The sequence below is a fragment of the Balaenoptera musculus genome, chromosome 8, assembly GCF_009873245.2.
Source record: "Balaenoptera musculus isolate JJ_BM4_2016_0621 chromosome 8, mBalMus1.pri.v3, whole genome shotgun sequence".
Taxonomy (NCBI): domain Eukaryota; kingdom Metazoa; phylum Chordata; class Mammalia; order Artiodactyla; family Balaenopteridae; genus Balaenoptera; species Balaenoptera musculus.
The window spans coordinates 56921046-56943887 of record NC_045792.1 but is presented as its reverse complement, the minus strand read 5'-3'; the positions used below and the strand labels follow the sequence as shown (position 1 = coordinate 56943887).

The following is a 22842-nucleotide window of genomic DNA, read 5'->3' as shown; positions in this document are numbered from 1 at the left end:
GAGATTTAAGAAGTCATTCCAATATTACACACACCTTTCTACTCCTCTCACTTTTCCCTGGGGAGTGGTCATGCCTCACAAGAAAAAAATATACTGGAGTCTATCAGATCAGGAATTTCTATAACTAATTCTTTGGATTTCTAAAGTGAACAGCCTCTCTGCTTTCTTTAGTGAAGAAAAGACCCACCATAATCTTTATGGATAACTAGTTTCAATATAAAAATTACACACAGGTGTGTACATGAGTATTACTGTATATGCATGTGGTATAATGAGAAGGACATTCTTACGTTATTTCTATTTTGATTTTCCTCCTATCAACCAAATATGCTTGACTGGTTTGACATAGGCAGCACCAGCACTGAACACTTCCACACTTCTGTTTCATATCCTCCCATCATTCCTGGAAGGAAAGGCATTGCCTCAAAACTGCCTTAGTTATCTTTAAACAGTTTGGATAAGGTTTATTCCCAGACTGCACCTTTAGTCCTCAATCCAATGGCCTAATGCACTATCATTATTCCTAATACCTCTTTGCCTATACTATAAAATGCAGTCACCCAGTTTTTGGTTTGTTTTGAGGCAGCCCTGCAGAGATTCCATTTCATTTCATGATCTGCCCTGGGTTCCCAGGGTGACTGTTCTTGCTGCAGCTCACATTTCCCTGGTCTCTTCATAAGCTTGCTTCTTTTTGAGCAGACTAACCTGATGAGGTCCTCTTGCTACACACTCTTCCATCATCTCAAATCCTTCAGAGATCTTCATGCCCTAACCCCCGCCACCCCACTCCAACCCTACCACACCGTCACTCCGCAGTCTTTCTTCCTCTCTCCTCCACAACTATCTTTTCCCTACTCCCACCTGTAGCCCTTCATGATTCATGACTGTCTCACGCTTCAGTCATTCAATTAACATTTACTAAGTCCTGCTTCGTGTTAGCTCTTGGGGATTCAGTAATGTGTAAAACGTGATCCCTGCCTATTAGGATTATTGACATACTCTCCAACTTATTTTTCTTCCAGTTCTATGTGGACTTGCAAAGCTATACCTCGCCCCTCCCATCCCCACACATTTAACTTTTATCAAAAACACCCCTGTACACCTGAAACTAACATAATGTTATATGTCAATTATACCTCAATTTTTAAAAAGTAAAACCAAAACATTCCTACAATTTTTTTGTTCCCTTCCTCTGGAAGGGTCCCCTTTTAGCCCTCACTTCGTCCCATTTATTCACCCACTTTGCCCCCTACTCCAGCCCTTATATTCTTTCCATTCGCGGGAGGGCCAATTGCCCTCTCTTTTAACCTTCTGATTCCCTGGTTATTCTCCCTCCTCAACCCCTTTTTTTTTTTTTTTTTCTTTTAACAGGCGGCTGTGGGAGGTCTCCCTAGAATGCTTCGCGCCCTGCTCCCCCACCTCCGCCCAACTACGCTTTCTTCAACCTTTGGTCGCTCATATTACCTCTCTTGTGGCGGCTACCGCCGCCCACAGGCCCCTGGGCTTTCCGTTGTTTCATGACGAGCCCCCGCTCTTCTTCACCAACTCAACTCCGGGCCCAGCACCTAAGCCGTAGCCTCCAGCCATCCCTGCCCACGGCGCTGGCGTTCCCCGGCAACCGGCGCCGCTGGGCAGCTTGGGAGGCAGGAAGAAAGCGGTTCTTCCTTTAACAGCCTCTAGGAAGCCATGAGAAAGGGAGGCGCCAAGACTCCTTCCCGCCAATAGACTACAACACCCAGGATGCTTTGCTACACTACCTCTGCGGGGTTGGACGCGGTCGCCTCCAGCTGCGCAAGCGCAAAGGGGTAAGCCCTTTGAGGACTCCATTGCCCAGGGTGCATTGCCTTCAGTAACGCTTCTCTTTCCGGCGAGGGTCGTCGAGTTCTACGCTTGGGGTCTGAGGGATCACAGAGACTCCGTTACCCAGCTCTCTCTGTGGAGGCTGGTGCGCACTTCCGGTGGAAGCACTGGGGCGAGGGGGTGGAGTTTACGGAGCCGGTGGGCGGTGCTGCTGGTAGCGGGGTGCTATCCAAAGGCGACGGGGCGTCGTTAGGGGAGCGAGCCGTGTGACCGGTTGGGCCGCACTTAGCGTGGGACGAAGCTTCGGCTACTGTTCGACTGCCTGCGGCCTCCCTTTCATGTCGGCCCTCGAGAAGAGCATGCACCTCGGCCGCCTGCCCCCTCGCCCTCCTCTACCCGGCAGCGGGAGCAGTCAGAGCGGAGCCAAGATGCGAATGGGGTAAGTAACCCGTACTCCTTCTCCCTAGAGGCCAGGGCCCGGCCATTGGAGAATGGTGTCTCTGGGCGTTTAGAGCGGCACGTCAAGGGAGGCTAAGGATAGGAGAGAATGTTGGCGACGGCCTGGGGACGTTTAGATGAAGTAGAAGGCAGATCTGGGGACTAGGGGAGGCGCCAAGTCAATGGAAATTGGAGGATAAATAGTATTGGAGGGAGAAGGGAATGAGGCAAAGATTGAGGAAGCTGAGAGGATAGTTTAAGACATGTAGGAGGTACCTCCAGAAGAAGGGGTGGAGGAGGTTTGAGAAAAGGGAGAAGAGCGGTGACAAAGGTGGAGGGGAAATCTGCCAGGGATGGTTGAGGGAAATGGGAAACGACGGAGAGAAAAGTTGAGGGGAATTAGGAGAAGAATTCGGTAAAGATTTGGGAGAGTAAATCTTTATCTAGTTTCTCTGAGAACTAGATAATAGAAAAAAGCTGGGGGAAACAGAGAACACCTGAGGCAGGGTTGGAGCGGAAAAGACAACCAGGGAACAGAAGGTTCTAGAGAGAGTTCCTAGGGGTGTAAGAGGCAGATTCTGGGAGTGAGGAAGTGACTTAGAGATTAAGTCTCTTAAGGGGTACTGAGAAAGTGTGGGGCACAGGCCTAAGGAAAGATGGAGAACACAGCCAAGAAGACTGTTAGGGGTGATAAGAATGTACTGAGAAGGGAGGGTAGGGAATAAGGGGAGGAGTGAGGAGGGAGAGGGCTGAGGGTCTTAGAGAGTAACCATGGGCTCCAGAGATTGAGAAATGACTAGAAATAGGGTCTAGTGAATGGCGTGCTGCAGAGGTAAGGTCTGGGAAGCTTGAAGAGGAAGATTTGGGAAATTGATTTTTGCTGGGCAAATAGGTCTGGTGGAAGCTATGTACTGATCTGATAAGATTCAATTAATGAAGCACTGAGAGGAGCCACTTAAAATGTTTTGGGGGAAACCGTCGTTTACTGGAATTGGGAGGAGCTGTGTTGGCTTTTGGAATTTAGGTTGCTGAATGGCTTGGGCCAGGCTGGCGGATACTAAGGTGTAGGAGAGAGAGTGTAATGAGTTGAACCTGGGAGAAGTAGAAGGCAGAGGTAATTGAACAGGCAGTTGGTTTTGAGGGGCATTTGTAGTATCAGATAGGATTCTGGAGACTAGTGACTGAAAAGAGAAAAAGGGTAGGAAAAATACTTAGGTATGTGGTAGTCAAGAGTGTGTGTTTGGGATTCTAGAGATGGGTTGGTAGACATTCTTGGGATAAGAACTAGAGAAGAAATACCTTAGGTTCTGAAGATTAATATGTACAAAAACTGATCAAAAAGGAGATTTAGATAGGAGATACAATACTGTGAAAGCAGGTCCTAGGAATGAAGAGAAAGGAGAATCCTATAAATTAAAACAGTGGAGTAGAGGGGTGGTGAGAATGGTTGGAAAAACTGGGGAAGGAAACAGAATTGAAGTGGAGACCTGACTATGAGACACAGTAGAAAACTGAGAAAACCTTGACAAGTGAAGATAGGTCGGTGGATGCACAGTACAAAGAGGTGGTAGAAGCCTACATGTAAGGTAAAATGAAGATCGTTCTGGCTTTGGAAGACAAAGGTAGGACTGTAACATGATTAAGGAGGATCTGGAAGCTGATCCATAGGAGATTATTTGGGAAAATTAACCTGGACTATAAAATTAATGTAACGTTTGTTGTTGATATGTATCTTAGTTGCCACCTTTCTTAAACTAAACTTTGATCTTTCAGTATTCCAGCACTCTTCTCTAAAATATATATAAAAATACTAGCTTTTTAATAACCATATATCCTTCAGACAAGTTAGAGCTTAGCTTCTCACTTTATCAAAAGTTCTCTGAAGATGAAGAACTGAAGAAAAATACTAAGAAAAAATAAAATCTACTGATTAGATTATTAGTAACTTAACCTCTTTAAATAGATGCTTTGGTCCTCTTAATTTGGGTTAACTGCTTATCCTGGAAAATAAAGTTTTTTAGAAAAATGCTTCTTTATAGTACTGTGAAGAGAAGAGCATATATTGGTGAATATTATGTGGTCCTCAAGTAGCTTATTTTCCTGTATTTTTATTTTCTACTTCCTTATTGGAACATAGGCATGCCTCATGTAAGCCTAATGTTAATGATAATATAGACTGTCTCCTCCCCTAGAATCGTAAAGCTGGAAGAGAGTCTCTGAGACCTATTGTGTTTTTTGGATTCATAGTTGTTATCGTTGGCAATACTTAATTTGAGCTGTATATCTTATTCCTTTGCAAATACTCTAGGATTCAGTCTTCCTTTTTCCTCAGTCAGTCCTGGTTTATGAAGTCTCACTCCTACCAATTTCACATCATCCTTCTTTATTTCTAACTTCTTCTCACTTGCTTTTTTTTTTTAACTCTTTCCATCTTTTCCACTCCCCAGTCCATCTCTTACTCTCAAGTTGGACCTGTTCCTTTGACAGTTTCTTATATGACTTACTCTTTCAACTATTTTTCATGATCTCTTGCCTTCAGTTTCAGTAAACCTTATTTAGATGTGTTTGCATATTCAGGGTGGTTTTGAGTTTTTGGTTTTTCCTGAGTTTCCATAGTTTTGTTTTTCCAAATGGATTTAGTAATTCCAGAGTATGGCTGGATAAAGCAAGAATAACAATTACTTTTTTTTTCTTTTTTTTCTTTTTTTTTTTGAGTTAGTACTATGTGCCAGGCATTGTGATAGTAGCTTTATGTATGTTATTTCTCGGGTAAGGCCTGAAATCCTGGTTTTATTGTTCCTTGATAGATGCCAGTAGATGATACCCAAAACAGTGGTTTTGAACTTTTTAATTAAAGCTTTTGGAACTACTCTGATTTTAGAGCCCTACTTGCAACTGATATTAGTCTGTTAGGGCTGCCATAACAAAAATACCATATTTTTTTTTGCAAGAGTTCTAGAGTCTGAGAAATCCAAGATCAAGGCACCAGCAGATTCTGTGTCTGGTGAGGACCACTTCTTGGTTCATAGATGGCAGTCTTCTCACTGTGTCCTTACATGTGGGAAGGAAGAAGAGAGCTCTGTGAGATCTCTTTTATAAGGGTACTAATCACATTTATGAAGGCTACACCCTCATGACCTTATCACCTCCCAAAGGCTCCACCTTCAAATACTGTAGAGGTTATTGGAGATTAGGATTTAAAGTGAATTTTGGGGGGCACAGACTTTCAGTCTATAACACCTGGTGTGCTTGAGGGTGTTTTTATTTTATTTTATTTTTTATTATTTTTTTTAATTTTTGAATTTTATTTTATTTATTTTTTTATACAACAGGTTCTTATTAGTCATCAATTTTATACACATCAGTGTATACATGTCAATCCCAATCGCCCAATTCATCACACCACGATCCCCACCCCCCCGCGGCTTTCCCACCTTGGTTTCCATACGTTTGTTCTCTACATCTGTGTCTCAACTTCTGCCCTGCAAACCGGTTCATCTGTACCATTTTTTTAGGTTCCACATACATGCGTTAATATACGATATTTGTTTTTCTCTTTCTGACTTACTTCACTCTGTATGACAGTCTCTAGATCCATCCACGTCTCAGCAAATGACCCAATTTCGTTCCTTCTTATGGCTGAGTAATATTCCATTGTATATATGTACCACAACTCCTTTATCCATTCGTCTGTCGATGGGCATTTAGGTTGCTTCCATGACCTAGCTATTGTAAATAGTGCTGGAATGAACATTGGGGTGCATGTGTCTTTTTGAATTACGGTTTTCTCTGGGTATATGCCGAGTAGTGGGATTGCTGGATCATATGGTAATTCTATTTTTAGTTTTTTTTTTTTTTTTAATAAAGTTTAATTGGGTTTTTTTTTTAATTAATTAATTAATTTATTTTTGGCTGTGTTGGGTCTTCGTTTCTGTGTGAGGGCTTTCTCTAGTTGCGGCAAGCGGGGGCCACTCTTCATCGCGGTGCGCAGGCCTCTCACTGTCGCGGCCTCTCTTGTTGCGGAGCACAGGCTCCAGACGCGCAGGCTCAGTAATTGTGGCTCACGGGCCTAATTGCTCCGGGGCATGTGGGATCTTCCCAGACCAGGGCTCGAACCCGTGTCCCCTGCATTAGCAGGCAGATTCTCAACCACTGCGCCGCCAGGGAAGCCCTATTTTTAGTTTTTTAAGGAACCTCCATACTGTTCTCCATAGTGGCTGTATCAATTTACATTCCCACCAACAGTGCAAGAGGGCTCCCTTTTCTTTGCATCCTCTCCAGCATTCATTGTTTGTAGATTTTCTGATGATACCCATTCTAACTGGTGTGAGGTGATACCTCGTTGTAGTTTTGATTTGCATTTCTCTAATTAGTGATGTTGAGCAGCTTTTCATGTGCTTCTTGGCCATCTGTATATCTTCTTTGGAGAAATGCGTATTTAGGTCTTCTGCCCATTTTTGGATTGGGTTGTTTGTTTCTTTAATATTGAGCTGCATGAGCTGTTCATATATTTTGGAGATTAATCCTTTGTCCATTGACTCGTTTGCAAATATTTTCTCCCATTCTGAGGGTTGTCTTTTCATCTTGTTTATGGTTTCCTTTGCTGCGCAAAAGCTTTGAAGTTTCATTAGGTCCCATTTGTTTATTTTTGTTGAGGGTGTTTTTAAAATCACTACTTTAGTACATTCCATTACCATTTGAGAGACTGTAAGTTATTAAAATCATTTGACCATTTTCCAACATGTTTTTGGTTCATCAATAGTTTCTATAATTCTACTCTGTTTCTATAATTATCTCTTACGTTTTTATAGTGCTTTAACTGACATATATTAGTGCTGTTTTGTATTATTCCATGAGGTAAGTTAGGGCAAGGGTTAATATTTTCTCTTAATGAGGAAACTCAGATGTTCATTGACTTGCCTAGGATCACAGAATCATGAAGTGGCAGAAGCAAGACTTCAGAAACCCAGACTTTAGATTTGTAGTCCGTTGTTGTTCTTGTTATTCCTTGGTGCAAAGAGACTGGTGTTTGAAGTGATAATGATCTGAGTTTGAAGGCTAGCTTGAGTATTTATTTTAGTTAAGTCATTTAACCTCTCATAGTCTGTTTCTTATCTCTAAAACTGGGATACTTAATGCTTACCTTAGAGGGCTGTGAGAATGAGATAATATGTGAAAAGCAGTTATGCCTCCTGACACATAAGCTCTTAAGGAATGATAACTAGTAAATTATTATATGTTGAGAACAATGAGAAAGGCTCATTCTTTATGAAGTAGAAGCACTCCTTTCAGTATCTTATAATGTCAACTCTTTTCCCTCAAGCTGTGTATTTATTCATATCTGATCAGATAGTTTTTCATTCAACTTCTTAAGTTTATTACGGCTATCAGGCCTCTTAGGAAGGCTTTAAGGGGCTGTTCACACAGATGGAGAAATAAAGGGCAAAGTGGAGTGATGTGCTCAAGGTCACATATTAAGTTACTAAAAGAATTAAATCTTCGTGTATCTGTTTATGTTGATTATCAGTTTCAAAAAATTAAGTTATAACTCACATACCATAGAATTCACCCTTTCAGAGTATACAGTTCAGTGATTTCTAGTATGTTCAAGGTTGTACAATCATCAGCACTAATTCCAGAACATTTTCATCATCCGATAAGGAAACTACTTACCTGTTAGCAGTTACTCCCCCTTCCCCCAGCCCCTGGCAACCATTAATCTATTTTCTGTCTCCATGAATTTGCCTATTCTGGAGATATGTAAATAAAACCATACAGTACGTGGCCTTTTGTGACTGGCTTCTTTCACTTAACATAATGTTTTCAAGTTTCATCTATGTTGTAGCATGTATCAGTACTTCATTCTTTTTTTTTTTTTTGGCTGAATTATATTCCATTGTATAGGTATACCACAATTTATTTAATCATTTATCAGTTGCTGGACACTTGGGTTGTTTCCATTGTTTTGCTGTTATGAATAATGCTGCTGTGAATATTCACATGCAGAGCTCTGTGTGGAAATAATGTTTGCCTTTCCTTGGATAATTACCTAAGAAAGGAATTGCTGGGCCATATGGTAAATTATGTTTAACTTTTTAAGAAACTGCCAAATTGTTTTCTGGAGTGGCTCTTTGAAGCTTTTTATGTATCAGGGATATTTTTTTCCTTATAAGTGTTAAAAATACTTTTCCAAGTTGCCTTTTTACTTTGCTTATGATATTTTTTGCCATGTAAAAAAGTTGTTTTTAAATTTTAATGTACTCAGATCTATCTAGCAAAATCCATTGCCTTTGGATTTTGGATTGCAGAAAGACATTTCCTTCTCCCAGGTTGTAAAACGATTCATATATTTTTTTTCCCTAGGACCTGTATGCCTTCTTTTCTTGCATCCATCTTGTTTATCTTGATGTGCAAAGTGAGGAACAGATCTAATTTTATCTTTATCCATATGCTATCCAGTTGTTGTAACACAATTTATTAAAAAGTCCTTTTCCCATTATGTGAATTTCTCTATAAAAATTAGTCCTTTTCCCCACTAGTTAAAATGACATTTTTATCATACACCAAATTTCTGCATAGATTTGGGTCTGTTTATGAATTTTCTTTCCTTTTCCCTCGGCCTATTTATTTATGTGCCACTACTATGCTTTAAATTGGAGAGGCATTATTAATATGTTTTAGTAAATGGTAGAGGTAGCTTCCCCTTCATTCTTTTTCAGGGTTTTCCTGGCTCCTCTTACTTGTTTATTCTTACAAATAAACTTTCTAATCAACTAGACTAGTGCCTAATAGTGTTTTTATTGGCATTATATTAAATATGTAAATTAACTTAGAATAAACATTTTTATGATGTTGAGTCTTCCTTGAAGAAATATGTTTTTCAATTTGTATAAATCGCTTTTGAAGGAAAACTATTTCAGATCCCAAGTACTAACATGTTATATTTAATGTTCTATGTTATATTATGTAAACATAATGTTTAACATTGTATTTAATGTTACTTAAATATGTACAAAATAAAACTAGGGATAAATTCCTGTGTATAAGAGTAAATTCCATATTACTCTTATATAATTATAAAACTCAACAGATTTACTATTTAAATACAACTAAACCTACAAAATTCCTCAAATTCAGATTAGCAATATTACATTAATGTGAAATAATCTAATTTTCTGTTAACAGCTTGTGATTTAAATGGAAATATTATTTATTGAAATAAGTAATATTTTTTATAAATAAGAAGTTCAGAGTTGATTCAGTTATTCAACTGTATCAATCATGACCCAGGCTTTTTGTATCCTTTCTTTTTCCATCCTTAGAAATGTTGGCTTTTCCTTCTCTTGCTTGTCACCTTATGGTTGCAGGATGGCTGCTGCAACTCCACTTGCACCTTACCTTTATTCTGTCTTTCTAAATAAAAAGGAAGGAACAAGGGCAAAGACCTTTTCCTAACTTAGCTTGTCCCTATTTTTTTTTCCTAGAGTGGGAAACTCCCCAGCAGGTTTTTCCCTTAAATCTCTTGGTCCAGAACTGGTTCACATGTACATCCTAAAACCAATCACTGGCAGTAGGGAATGGGATTACTATGACTGGTTTAGACCAATTCTGATTTATTCCTCTGGGCTGGAGGAAAGATAACAAAAGATCTCTACTAGCTACCGAAACAGTTTGGAATTCTGTTAGGGAATACAGAGTGGTGGGAAGTGGGAAAGGAATGTCTGGAATAGAGAGTAAACAGCATCTGTTGGGAGTCCTGACATTAACAAGTGGGGGAGACTAATCTGACTTCAGTTTCCCTACTGTTTTCATTGCTGCACAGGTATAGGAAGTGATTTCTTTCTTTCCTTCCCCCCACCATTTCCTCTTTATGCCAGGTTTGAGCCGCTTGACCTGAGCACTTCTGAGTGAATGTCCGTTTTTCCATTTTGCTAGACTTATTGCCAGCAAATCTATTTCTCCAAAATTGGGTAATTGGAATTTTTTTTAACCTAATGAGCCTTTCTTGTCATGTTACTTGATGTCAGATTTGAGGAAACGCCTCTGGTTAGTTAGGAAAAACTTTTTCCTTCATGATGTGAAATAGTTTCTTGTAGAGAAGAAAGTTTTAAGTAATAGCACAATTAAGAGGATGGTCCACTTATATACTACACTTAGTTCTTCAAATACAGTATTGACAACCAGTCCCAAGCACATACTACCAATATAGTTGACCCTTGAACAACAGGGAGTTAGGGGTGCCCACTCTTCCCACAGTGGAAAATCCGGGTGTAACTTACAGTTGACCCTCCACATACCATGGTTCAATGTCTGTGGATTCAACCAACCTCCAATTGTGCTGTATTTACCATTACAATTGTGTAGTATTTACTATTGAAAAAAATCCTTGTGTAAATGGACCCATGTAGTTCATACTGTGTTGTTGAAGGGTCAAGTGTACTACACTACTACAATTGACGATTGGTTGAATTAATGTATTTGAAATCTTGAATACAGAGGGCCCACGGATATGGAGGGCCAACTGTAAGTTATACACAGATTTTCAGTTGCTCGGAGGGTCTCACATACACACACCCTACTCCTCCTCCCATGTTGTTCAAGGGTCAACTCTATATTTTGAAGATTGAATAAGAGATTAAGTTGAAAATTCTAGTCATTCCAAACCATAGCAGAAGGCTGAAGTTGTTTACTATCAGTCCTTTTCCACCGTGCCTCTGTGTGTGTCCTTTGCCATGGACTTTTTCCAGGTGTAAGTGGGAATCCTATCTCTGCCACTAATAAGCCATGTGGCTTGGTCAAGTTTTCCTCTTCCTGGGCCTCAGAAAGAATTCTGAGGTGTAGTAGAAAGAATTCTTTGGCACCAGACATGCTTGAGTTTAAATCCAAGCTCCAGGGCTATGGGAAGTGGCTCTGGGCAATGTATCTTATGTATCTGAGCCTGTATTTCTCATTTTTAAAGAGAATATTTTTCTTTCAGCATTCAAAATCCTACTTGATACATAATAGACAGCTAATTATTCCCTTCCATAAAGTAAGATTTGGGTTAGATGATCTCTAATAGCATGATCCAGTATGTAGTTTTTAGAATCTAAGTCTGCTGCTTTAATAAGATGCCCTTATCAATAGTAATGAACATACCAAACTATCATGACCTCAGACAGCCATTTGGTGGCCTTCTTTCCATTCTTTCCATCCTCTTCAGTGTTGCTAATGAGGATTTTTTTTTTTTTTAAATCAGTGGTGCCTTGATTTAAATAGCTGGCTGCAATTAAACTTCATTATTTTGTCTCCACTACAAGACTCCTAAACTGGAGAATTTGTGACAACAGTGACTAGGACTGCTACTGTGCAGCTCATGACTCATTAATAACTCTCATATCAGACTTAAGCAGCTTAGTAGATGTTGAAGTATATTATGTCTTTGGATTTGAGACATTCACTTAAAAGCATACAACTTATATTTCCTATCCTTTGTTCTCTAAGTAGGCAGGGAAAATTTTTCCTCCCTCCTCTCATCCTTCCCCTCCCTTATTTCCTTAGCAGTCATATAATTTTGTTGGTTTTGGTTATTATCGCCTAGTAGGCATCATCACATAGTAGTCAACGAATACATCCTCTATGCCCCCATAACCTTCTGTAGATATAACACTTATCCCTCTGACTATAATTATTGGTTGACTGTCTACTCCTCAAGACTTTAAGCTTCTTAAGGTAGGAATTGTGTCTTAGTTTCCCTGGTGTCTAACATGCTGACTACTTAAGTGCTAACTGAATGAGAAACCGAAATCCTAGACCTATTTAGCCTCATTCTATAAGGAAAATCTTATTTCCTTACCAGTTCCATTAAGATGGCATAACTAAAGCTATACTCCCTTTCTTCTGAAAGCTGTTTTTCATTTCATAAAATAATAGAATCCGTACTTTATTTCAACATCAACATTTAGGTAGAGTGTGTTGTGAGTGTTTACAAATACATTGTCCAATTTGAGATTTAAAATACTCATATGGTTGAAACTCATGCTTGGAATTAGTCTTTTGTATGTGCATATTCATGCCTGTTGCTTAGTTTTACTTTATTAAAATTTGACAATCCATATCTTCCTCTCTCGTTCCCCAAACCTGAAAACAAGTCCATTACTATAAGAGAGCAAATGTCAATTAGTAATTATTTTCAGACCAGCTGCATTTTATAGGATTGGGGTTTTCTGCCCTTACTCAATTTCTCTCTTACTCCCTAAGAGAGAAGCCTATTTTCCAATGAGGCTGTATCTACACACTGGTGACTCTAACAAGTGTAGGGATGAGAGCAAGAAGTCTACTGTTAAAAGTAGCATTAAAAGTTCTCCATAGTCATGTCCCAGGCAATGTCAACTTTCTAAATGTTTCTTGTACTTACCAACTGCCAAGTTTATTTTACTTTCGAGGCCTCCCATATCACTTTTTCAAGTCCTTCCCATCCTCTAAAATCCATGAAGCTCTTTCAGACTATTCTAGCTCATTCATTTGCTCTGTCCCTCCTCTGAGCATCTGTAGCACTTTATGTCATTTCGTCTTATTTGCCAATTGTTGTGCGTTACTACTTGGTATTGTGTTTTTTAATTGTTATGTCAAATTTATTATGGTAATTTAAATGGGTGATTACCATAAACATCATAATTTATATTTCATGTTTTTATTTTGTTTTTGTGTTTTTGGTTTTTTTTTAGTTTCCCCAATAAAATTGGAGGTCCCAGAGTACAGGAACCTTTGTTTTTATTTCTTTGTGTATTCTACAGTAGCACAGTTTAAAAAATGTTCTCATAAGGTTTGATTTAATAGACATGTGGCACACAACATTCATATAAAATGAGATCCTGAAGCTTTTCCTGATCATCCAGCCTGCACTGATCTTTCCATTTTCTGTCCTTTTGTAGCACCTATCATTTATACCAGGGCTTGGCAAACTTTTTCTGTAAGTATTTTATGCTTTGCAGGCCATAGTTTTTGTGGCAACTACTCAATTCTGCCATTGTAAGGTGAAAGCAGCCATAGACAATATGTAAATGAATGTAATTGTATTCCAACTACATTTTTTTTGGTGTCACTGAAATTTGAATTTTATGTAATTTTCTCATGTCTTTAAATACTCCTCTCTTCTTTGTTTTTCCCCTCCACAACCTTTAAAAATATAAAGACCATTTGCAGCTCATGAGCCACACAAAAACAGGGGGTGGCTGGATTTGCACACAGGCCAACCCCATAGTTGCCATAGTTTGCCAGCCCCATGTCAGTATGATTAGCTCTGTACTTCTGTTGTCTTGTAGTAGAAAGAATGTAGGTTTTAAATCAGCAAAATAAAATTCTCTTCCGGGCTTTACTACATACTGCTTATAAGCTTGACTATTATTAAAATGTGTGTAATACTAACCTCACAGTGTTGTTTTTGAGGAGCAAGATATACATATGTGGAATTATTTAAATAGTAAAGCTGTGTAGTGGAAACTTATTTACTGTTTTTCATAAATTCTAAGATACATTTCTTTTCATATTTGAAATGATAGTTTCTTAATAATTTCTCTTGGTCAGGTAAGCTGTAACTTGGTTCTCATTGCCTGTACATGAGGGAACACCAAGACCAGTATCAAAACTTACAAAAAAGGTGTTGGCAGCTTGGAAGAAAATCCTGGAGGCAAAAGTGGAGCACTCTTTCAATCACTAAGAGCTGAATGGCTGTGAGGAGGGTGGGTGTTCAATCAGATGAGTTAAATAATATTCCTAAAGTGAGAGTCAAAAGTAAGATAGGTCTTCCTACATAATGGTAAAGTCAGCATATGAGCCGGTATTTAGTTTTTTTTTTTTTAATTATTGAAGTACAGTTGATTTACAATGTGTTAATTTCTGCTGTACGGCAAAGTGATTCAGTTATACATAATACATATATATATTCCTTTTTAAAAATTTATTTATTTTATTTATTTACTTTTGGCTGCACTGGGTCTTCGTTGCTGCGCGCGGGCTTTCTCTAGTTGCGGTGAGTGGGGGCTACTCTTCGTTGCATTGCGCGGGCGTCTCATTGCGGTGGCTTCTCTTGTTGCGGAGCACGGGCTCTAGAGCGCAGGCTCAGTAGTTGTGGCGCATGGGTTTAGTTGCTCCGCGGCATGTGGGATCTTCCCGGACCAGGACTCGAATCCGTGTCCCCTGCATTGGCAGGCGGATTCTTAACCACTGTGCCACCAGGGAAGTCCCCAGAAGTGAAATTTTAAAACTGTGATGATTAACAGTATATTTATATCCTTCTGTGATTCCATATTTATATCCCTCTATCTTTATCCTACTAAGAAAATATAGCCCAGGTTGTTGTGAGGATTAAATTTAGATAATGCTTGTAAAGTGCCCAGCATAAATACATGTGTGTCTGGTTTGTTTCATTTAATTCTTCTCATCCTTTTAATTAAACCAGCTTTTCCTTAAGCATAAGAACCATGGTTCTAGATATATTAATATCACTTTATTTTTATTATTTTTAAAATAAATTTATTTATTTATTTTTGGCCGCATTGGGCCTTCATTGCTGCACGCTGTCTTTCTTTAGTTGTGGCGAGCGGTGGCTACTCTTCGTTGTGGTGCGCCGGCTTCTCATTGCTGTGGCTTCTCCTGTTGCGGAGCACGGGCTCTAGGCGCTCAGGCTTCAGTAGTTGTGGCTCACGGGCTCTAGAGCACAGGCTCAGTAGTTGTGGCACATGGGCTTAGTTGCTCCGCAACATGTGGGATCTTTCTGAACCAGGGCTCAAACCCGTGTCCCCTGCATTGGCAGGCGGATTCTTAACCACTGTGCCACCAGGGAAGTCCAATTTCACTTTAAATTTAGTTTTCTGTGTTAATCACCTGAACTACATCATTATTATTAGCTGAATTTCATCACAAATAGCATTTTAGTGTATTATGGCTAAATAGACTTGGGAATGGAGCTTCCCAGAGAATCTACCAATATTTCATTATACTGTTAATCAGGGGAAATGTACTTCAGTTTTCCAACAACCTATTTTACAAACCTTTGGAATATAAACCCATTTTTAAGTTGGAGAATGTGCTGACATTTGTTTTTTCACTGAATATTGGGAAATTGTATTCTTTACTGGTAATTAGAGGATTTGTACTTTTGCCTCTTCCCTATCCAGGTCATTGTTTAATAAAAATAGTACTTCAAATTTTTATAGCATTTGGTTTAACAGAATCTTCACACCAGACATAATCTTTGTGAATCCTTCTCTGACCTGGTTCCCTCCCTGTAAGTGTCCTGAGCAAGATTGAGTGTCCCATCTGTGAGCTCTCATGGTACGCTAGGCTTATTTCTGTCATAGCTATAGTATACAGTGACTGTTTACTTCTTATTTCCCTCCAGACATGAGCTCTTTGAGGTCAAGAACCAAGTTTTATTCATCAATGGGAATTTCGGGCCTGCTGATTTCCCTAGTGCCTAGGAAGTGTATCAGGGCCTACAATACAGGGCATAGCCAAATGTCTGTTTAATTGGAATTAAGTTACCTGTTTATATATAAGCAAGTTGTGACTGGAAAGAATCTCTCAAATAATTGCCCTAAAGATATTTGCTCTTTGTCTTTTTTCCTGGATCATTATGGCATTCTGGTGAGTCTGGGGAAGGTGTTATGTGGCCATTGGTTCTGAAATATACTTCATTAGGATTTTCTGTATGGATTTTATTGGCTTTTAAACTCTGACCTCAAACCTGCTTGCTTTCTTCCTATTGTGATATGTCTAAGCAGTATAGTAACTTACATGCGTTCTGATGACTGAATATCGCCACACACATTAAGAGAGTGAACAGCTCCATTTGGTCCTTGCAAAATATCAAAAAACCTTGTATTCTGTATGCTTTTTTGCTTTCATTACTGATGTCTCACTGGTTGTATTTTTGTTTGAGGCCAGATCATTTTAGTAGAATTGTCATTATATCCTTTTTTCTATTTACTTTTAGAGTTTTGGAAGAAGAAGTTATTAATTATGCTGTTCTGATGTTAGGTGAATGGTAGAAATAAAATTTAGAAAATTTTCTAACTTGAGTAAAGCAGAATTCTTTATTATCGGAGGTATAAGATTACAGTTGTTCTTGTGCTGCAGCAGTCTGTCCACATCCATTTAAAACAAAGCATGGGGATATAGTAATAAAACAATCATGTGCCTCTTATGGAGCTGATATTCTCATGGGGAGAGGCCAACAGTAAAGAAAAAGCATAGAGAATATGGTGTCCACTACAGATTTAAAAAATTTGGTAACCACACGCCTAGATATTTAAACATGCTCCTTTGTCATGGATGTTATTTTGAGGGAAAAGTGAGAGATACTAAGATTAAACCTAACTCCAAAATAATGATGGCTTAACACTCACCATCCTCCCAACCCCTGCCAGTGCTCATTTCTGTTCACCCTTCTTCTCTTGTATTATCTTGAATAAAATAAAATTCCAAGAAAAATAAAAATAAAAAAATAAAACAAAGTATGTTTTTGTGTGATCTGACTCAGCAGGTTGGAAGTTCCCATACACTAAGTATCTTATCTGAAAATGGTTGTAAGTGAGGTTAGGTTTCATTCATTTGCTTGAAACCACATTGTATGTTGGGCCAATGTCTAATGCAGAACTGTGTGAAATGCCACTATTTCCATTTTTGGATTCCATGATGCCCAATTAACATTAACACTCTCATCAGTGGCCAACAGAGAAAAGTGTTAGGGATAGGATGTAGGATTTTCAAGCACATGGTAAATCAGTATATAGTAAGTTGGAACTCTTTTAAAAGGTCTCCTCTTTTCTTTCTTTGTGAATGACATCAGAAAAACTTAAGAATTGTCTTTGATTCTTCCTTTCCACTCCGCCCTTCTGCTTTCTCCCATCATTCATTACAGTTGTAAACCTTGACTTTCTTCTTAGTCTCCATGGTACTTCGGCTTGCTGTAAGGGTCCTCTACCAATCATTTTCCCTACAGCAGGAACCAATCCTCTTTCACCTCTTCCTGGGGATTTCTGGGTGCTCATTCTTAGCTTTGATGATTTTAAGAATGGAGAGAGAACCTAGTATTATTTTGAGGGTAGTATTGAAAACTGATAAGGAAGTGACCCTAAGAATAAGATTCTAGCTGATCTGCCTTTTATGCTGCTGGATGAGTTATTGATATTTAACCTCCTTTGGCTTTACTTTTCTCATTTGCAAAAGAGGAATAATAGTAGCTACCCTAGAGAGTTGTTGTTGAAATTAATTCATTAATTCATCTCCATTTTCTCCCCAAACCCCATGAAATTATAGTAAAGTAATTTGGAAAAAGGAATATGATCAAAGGACAAAGAAGAGGAGGGAAGATAAGATACCAAGATTTAGGAAGATAGCAAGTTGAAGAATGTTAACTCACTAACAGAGAAGAGCAAACTGAAAACTACCCGCAGAAGGAGAAAGTGCAGACTAATCCATATCACAGCCCCATAAATGCTCAGGCATAATAGGTGCTAGGTACCTCTGAAAGGGCACTAAAAACAGGAGGGTTGATTGACTATTAGACTCCCACATTTTTTCCTTTCCCTCAATTTATTGAAAATAAATTTCTCAATAATGGGAGACAGGTTAACTTTTGGAGGAATTGAACCAGGTGGCTCTGGACTCAGTAGGCTTATGCGGGCAAAGATAAAGCAACTGGATGAAACAGGTATTAAGTGAAGGTATGTGTTGTGTCTTCTAAATATGTTCATGGCTTTCTCCTTTACCTCCCTCAGGTCTTTGCTTAAAGATGCCTTTCCTGATCACTGATTTAAAATTACATTCCTTCCCAACCTGATATTCATTGTCCCCCTTCCTGGCTTTACGTGGCACTTATTGCTACCTTGAAAATTTTTGCTGCACTTATTGCTACCTTGAAAATTTTTGCTATGTCTCCTTCTACTGAGTGTTAACACAAGAGTAGCGGGTTTTGTCTCTTGTTCACTTCAGTATTCCCAGTGCCTAAAATAGTATCTCATAGGTGCTCAGTGAGTATCTGTTGAGTGAATGAACAAATGAGACTATTCAGTTTCTTTTCCCGAAGGCTCACAGCTAGTCTTATGTCCCCAGGCAGGAGATTGGAGGATTCCTCTCTGGAGCAATGACTGGCCTAAGAGAAAAGACACGCAGATATTGATATTTGGTGGAAGAGTCCCCCATTTAAAAGGCTGGGTCTCTACTTGATAACTGTACAGGGATATTCAATAGTCAACAAACCCTGCTTTTTCATAGAATCACCAGCCATCAAGGGAAATCCTCTAACACAAAAGACAGGCAAAAACAAAATGGGAAAAGGAAACAATAATGCGTAGAACAAAAGAAAATACTAAAAAACCTAATATCTCTCGTCAGAGACAAGAGACAGTATGGCATCTGTGAAACAAGAACAGGATGCTCTTTTACAAAAAAGGGAACCTTGTTTCAGAGAACAAAATGTAAATGTTGGGAATGAAAACATGTATAGTAGATATAAATTCAATAGAAGAGAAAGTTTAAGGAATCTCCTAGGAAGAAGCTTGTTCTACATTAAGATTAAAATTTAGAAATATGAGGGATAAAAAGGTTCTTAAAAAGAAATCTCAAAAGCTATACTCTAATATAAAATAAAAATTTTTTAAAAGTGGTAAGAGATGACAAAAAAAACCCCTATAAATTAAAAAAAAAAATCTCCACAGCAGTACCTCAATTAGAAGTTGATAGAAGAATGCCCTAAAGTTTGAGAAAGAACATCTAACCTAAAATGGTTTTGGCTAATATTTGCCTACTGTGTCTTTGTCCATTTTTTAAATTTTGGAACTTTCTGTCTCTTTTTAAGTAGTATATAGCTGGAATTTAAAAAAAAATCTCATCTGAGGGTATTTCAGACCTAGAGTATTTAGTCTACCCTTGGTATATTTGGATTTATTTCTGCCATCTTATTTTGTATTTTGTTTCATCTGACCTGTGTTCCTTTTTCTCATTCCATTTTTTTCTCTATTAGTGTACTAATAATAACTATTCTTTCAATGTTGCCCATCATTTTTTGGTAACAACTTTATTGAGATAGAATTCACATACCATACAACTGAGTCATTTAGAGTGTACAATCAATGTTTTTTTAAGCATATTCCCAGAGTTCTGCAACCATTACCACAATTTAGAACATGTTCAGCACCCCAAAAAGAAACTTTATAGCCATGAGCAGTTAGCCCTCACTTTCCCCCAAACCAACCAATCTGTTTTCTGTCTCTATAGATATACCTAATCTGGACATTTACAATAAATGGAATTAAACAATATATGTGCTCTTTTGTGACTGACTTTTTTTGCTTACCATAATATTTTCAAGGTTCATCTATATTGTGGCATGTTGTAATGTTTCATTCCTTTTATTGCTGAATAATATTCCATTGTATGGATATATACCAAATTTTATTTATCCATTCAACAATTGATGGACATTTGAGTTGCTCCTACTTTTTAACTATTATGAACAATGCTGATATGAACATTCGTATACAAGTTTTTATGTAGAAATATGTTTTCATGTCTTTTGGGTATACCTAGGAGTGGAATTGCTAGATCGTATGGCATCTCTCTGTTTAACCTTTTGAGGAACTGACAAACTGTTTTCCAAAGCAGGTGTACCATTTTATATTATCATCAGCAACGTATGTGGGTTCTAATTCTCTACATTCTTGCCAACACTTGTCATTGCCAGTCTTTTTGTTTATAGCCATCTTAGTGGTGTGAAGTGGTTCTTTGTGTGGTTTTGATTTGCATTTCCCTAATAACTAATGATGCTGAATATCTTTTCATGTCCTTATTGACCATTTATATACCTTCTCTGGAGGAATGTCTATTCAAATCCTTTGCTCATTAAAAAAATGGGTTGTCTTTGTATTGAGTTATGAGTTCTTTATATATTCTAGATACAAGTTCCTTATCAGATTTATGATTTGTGGGTATTTTTTCCCATTCTGTGGGTTATCCTTCATGTTTTTAATGGTGTCCTTTGTTTTTGTTTTTATTTCGGCTGCGCAGCAAGGCTTGTGGGATCTCAGTTCCCCAACCAGGGATTGAACCCCAGCCTGGGCAGTGAAAGCGCCAAGTCCTAACTACTGGACTGCCAGGGAATTCCCTTTAATGGTGTCCTTTGAAGCAAACATTTTTAAGTTTGATAAAGTTCAATTTATTTTTTTTCTCATGCTTTTAGTATCATATCTAAGAAGCCTTTCCCTAACCTAGGGTCATGAAGATTTATGCCTATGTTTTCTTCTTAGAGTTTTATAGTTTTAGCTCTTACATAGAGGTTTATGATCCATTTTAAGTTAATTTTTATATATGATGTGAGGAATGGGTTCAGCTTTGTTCTTTTGCATGTGGATATCCATTGTCCCAACACCATTTTTTTTAAAATTAATTTATTTATTTATGGCTGTGTTGGGTCTCTGTTTCTGTGTGAGGGCTTTCTCTAGTTGAGGCAAGCGGGGGCTACTTTTCATCGCAGTGCGCGGGCCTTTCACTGTGGGGGCCTCTCTTGTTGCGGGGCACAGGCTCCAGATGCGCAGGCTCAGTAGTTGTGGCACACGGGCTTAGTTGCTCCGCGGCATGTGGGCTCTTCCCAGACCAGGGATCGAACCCATGTCCCCTGCGTTGGCAGGCAGATTCTCAACCACTGTGCCACCAGGGAAGCCTTCCCAACACCATTTAATGAAAAGACTCCTCTTTCCTCCTTGCATTATCTTGGCACTCTGGTCAAAAATCAATTGACCATAAATGTATGGGTTTATTTTTTAACTCTCAATTCTATACCATTGATTTATATATTTGCCTATATACCAGGATCACACTGTATTTATTGCTGTAGCTTTGTAGCAAGTTTTGAAATCAGGAAGTATGAGTCTTACAACCATGTCTTTTGTTAAAATTTGTTTTGACACTTCTGTGTCCCTTGAATTTCCATGTTAATTTTAGGATTAGCTTGTCAATTTCTGCAAGGAAGTTAGATACAATTTTGTTAGTTATTACTTTGAATCTGTAAATCAGTTTGGGGAATATTGCCATTTTAGTAATAATAAATCTTCTAATCCATGAATATGGGATGCCTTTCTATTTATGTATATCTTTTTAAATTACTTTCAGCAATGTTATATCAATGCTATTATAAATGGAATTGTTTTCTTTTTTTTTTTTTTGGAATTGTTTTCTTAATTTCATTTTTGGATTGTTTATTTCAAGTATATAGAAATACAATTGATTTTGTATTCTGCAACTTTACTGACATGTACTAGTTCTTATAGTTTTTTAACGGATAACGTAGGATTTTGCCTTAGACATTTTAACAGGCATAATTAATATATAAAAGTGCAAGTTGAGGGACTTCCCTGGTGGCGCAGTGGTTAAGAATCCGCCTGCCACATGAAAAGTTGTTCAACATCACTAATTATTAGAGAAATGCAAATCAAAACTACAATGAGGTATCACCTCACACCAGTCAGAATGGCCATCATCAAAAAATCTACAGACAATAAATGCTGGAGAGGGTGTGGAGAAAAGTGTTGGTGGGAATGTAAATTGATACAGCCACTATGGAGAACAGTATGGAGATTCCTTAAAAAACTAAAAATAGAATTACCATATGATCCAGCAATCCCGCTACTGGGCATATACACTGAGAAAACCATAATTCAAAAGGACACTTGTACCCCAGTGTTCATTGCAGCACTATTTACAGTAGCCAGGACATGAAAACAACCTAAATGTCCAACGATAGATGAATGGATAAAGAAGTTGTGGTACATAATATACAGTGGAATATTACTCAGCCATAAAAAAGAATGAAATTGGGTCATTTGTAGAGATGTGGATGGACCTAGAGTCTGTCATACAGAGTGAAGTAAGCCAGAAAGAGAAAAACAAATATCGTATATTAATGCATATATGTGAATCTAGAAAAATCGTACAGATGAACCTATTTGTAGGGCAGGAATAGAGATGTAGATGTAGAGAACGGACATGTGGACACAGATGGGGAAGGGGAGGGTGGGACGAATGGGGAGATTAGGTTTGACATAAATACACTACCAAATGTAAAATAGATAGTTAGTGGGAACCTGCTGTATAGCACAGGAGCTCAGCTCGGTGCTCTGTGATGACTGGGATGGGGGGGTGGGAGGGAGGTCCAAGAGGGAGAGAATATAGGTAAAGATATAGCTGATTCACTTCATTGTACAACAGAAACTAACACAACATTGTAAAGCAATTTTACTCCAATTAAAAAAAAAAAAAAAGAAGAATTTGCCTGCCAGCGCAGGGGACACAAGTTCAATCCCTGGTCCAGGAAGATCCCACATGCCGTGGAGCAGCTAAGCCCATGTGCCACAACTACTGAGCCTGTGCTGTACAGCCTGCAAGCCACAACTACTGTGCCCGTGTGCCACAACTACTGAAGCCCGTGCGCCTAGAGCCCATGCTGCGCAATAAGAGAAGCCACTGCAATGAGAGGCCAGCTCACCGCAATGAAGAGTAACCCCCGCTCGCTGCAACTAGAGAAAGCCTGTGTGCAGCAATGAAGACCCAATGCAACCAAAAATAAAT

At 38.5% G+C, this 22842-nt stretch overlaps 2 protein-coding genes across 6 annotated transcripts in view; one reads left to right on the top strand and one right to left on the bottom strand.

Moving 5' to 3' along the window:
• The window catches only part of C2CD3 (C2 domain containing 3 centriole elongation regulator), a 129128-nt gene extending 127427 nt beyond the window's left edge, over positions 1–1701 (bottom strand). For all 4 annotated transcript variants that reach the window (XM_036859728.1, XM_036859729.1, XM_036859730.1 and 1 more), the window contains exon 1: positions 1465–1701. In XM_036859728.1, the coding sequence (XP_036715623.1) occupies positions 1465–1519 (55 nt within the window). In that variant the 5' untranslated portion in view covers positions 1520–1701. The remainder of the gene's footprint in view (positions 1–1464) is intronic.
• Positions 1702–1921: 220 nt separating this feature from the next.
• PPME1 (protein phosphatase methylesterase 1) overlaps positions 1922–22842 on the top strand; it is a 77717-nt gene continuing 56796 nt past the window's right edge. Inside the window, exon 1 of one of the 2 annotated variants that reach the window (XM_036861446.1) lies at positions 1922–2239. In XM_036861446.1, coding sequence (XP_036717341.1) covers positions 2139–2239 — 101 coding nt within the window. In that variant the 5' untranslated portion in view covers positions 1922–2138. The remainder of the gene's footprint in view (positions 2240–22842) is intronic. The other variant, XM_036861447.1, reaches the window with a different exon arrangement.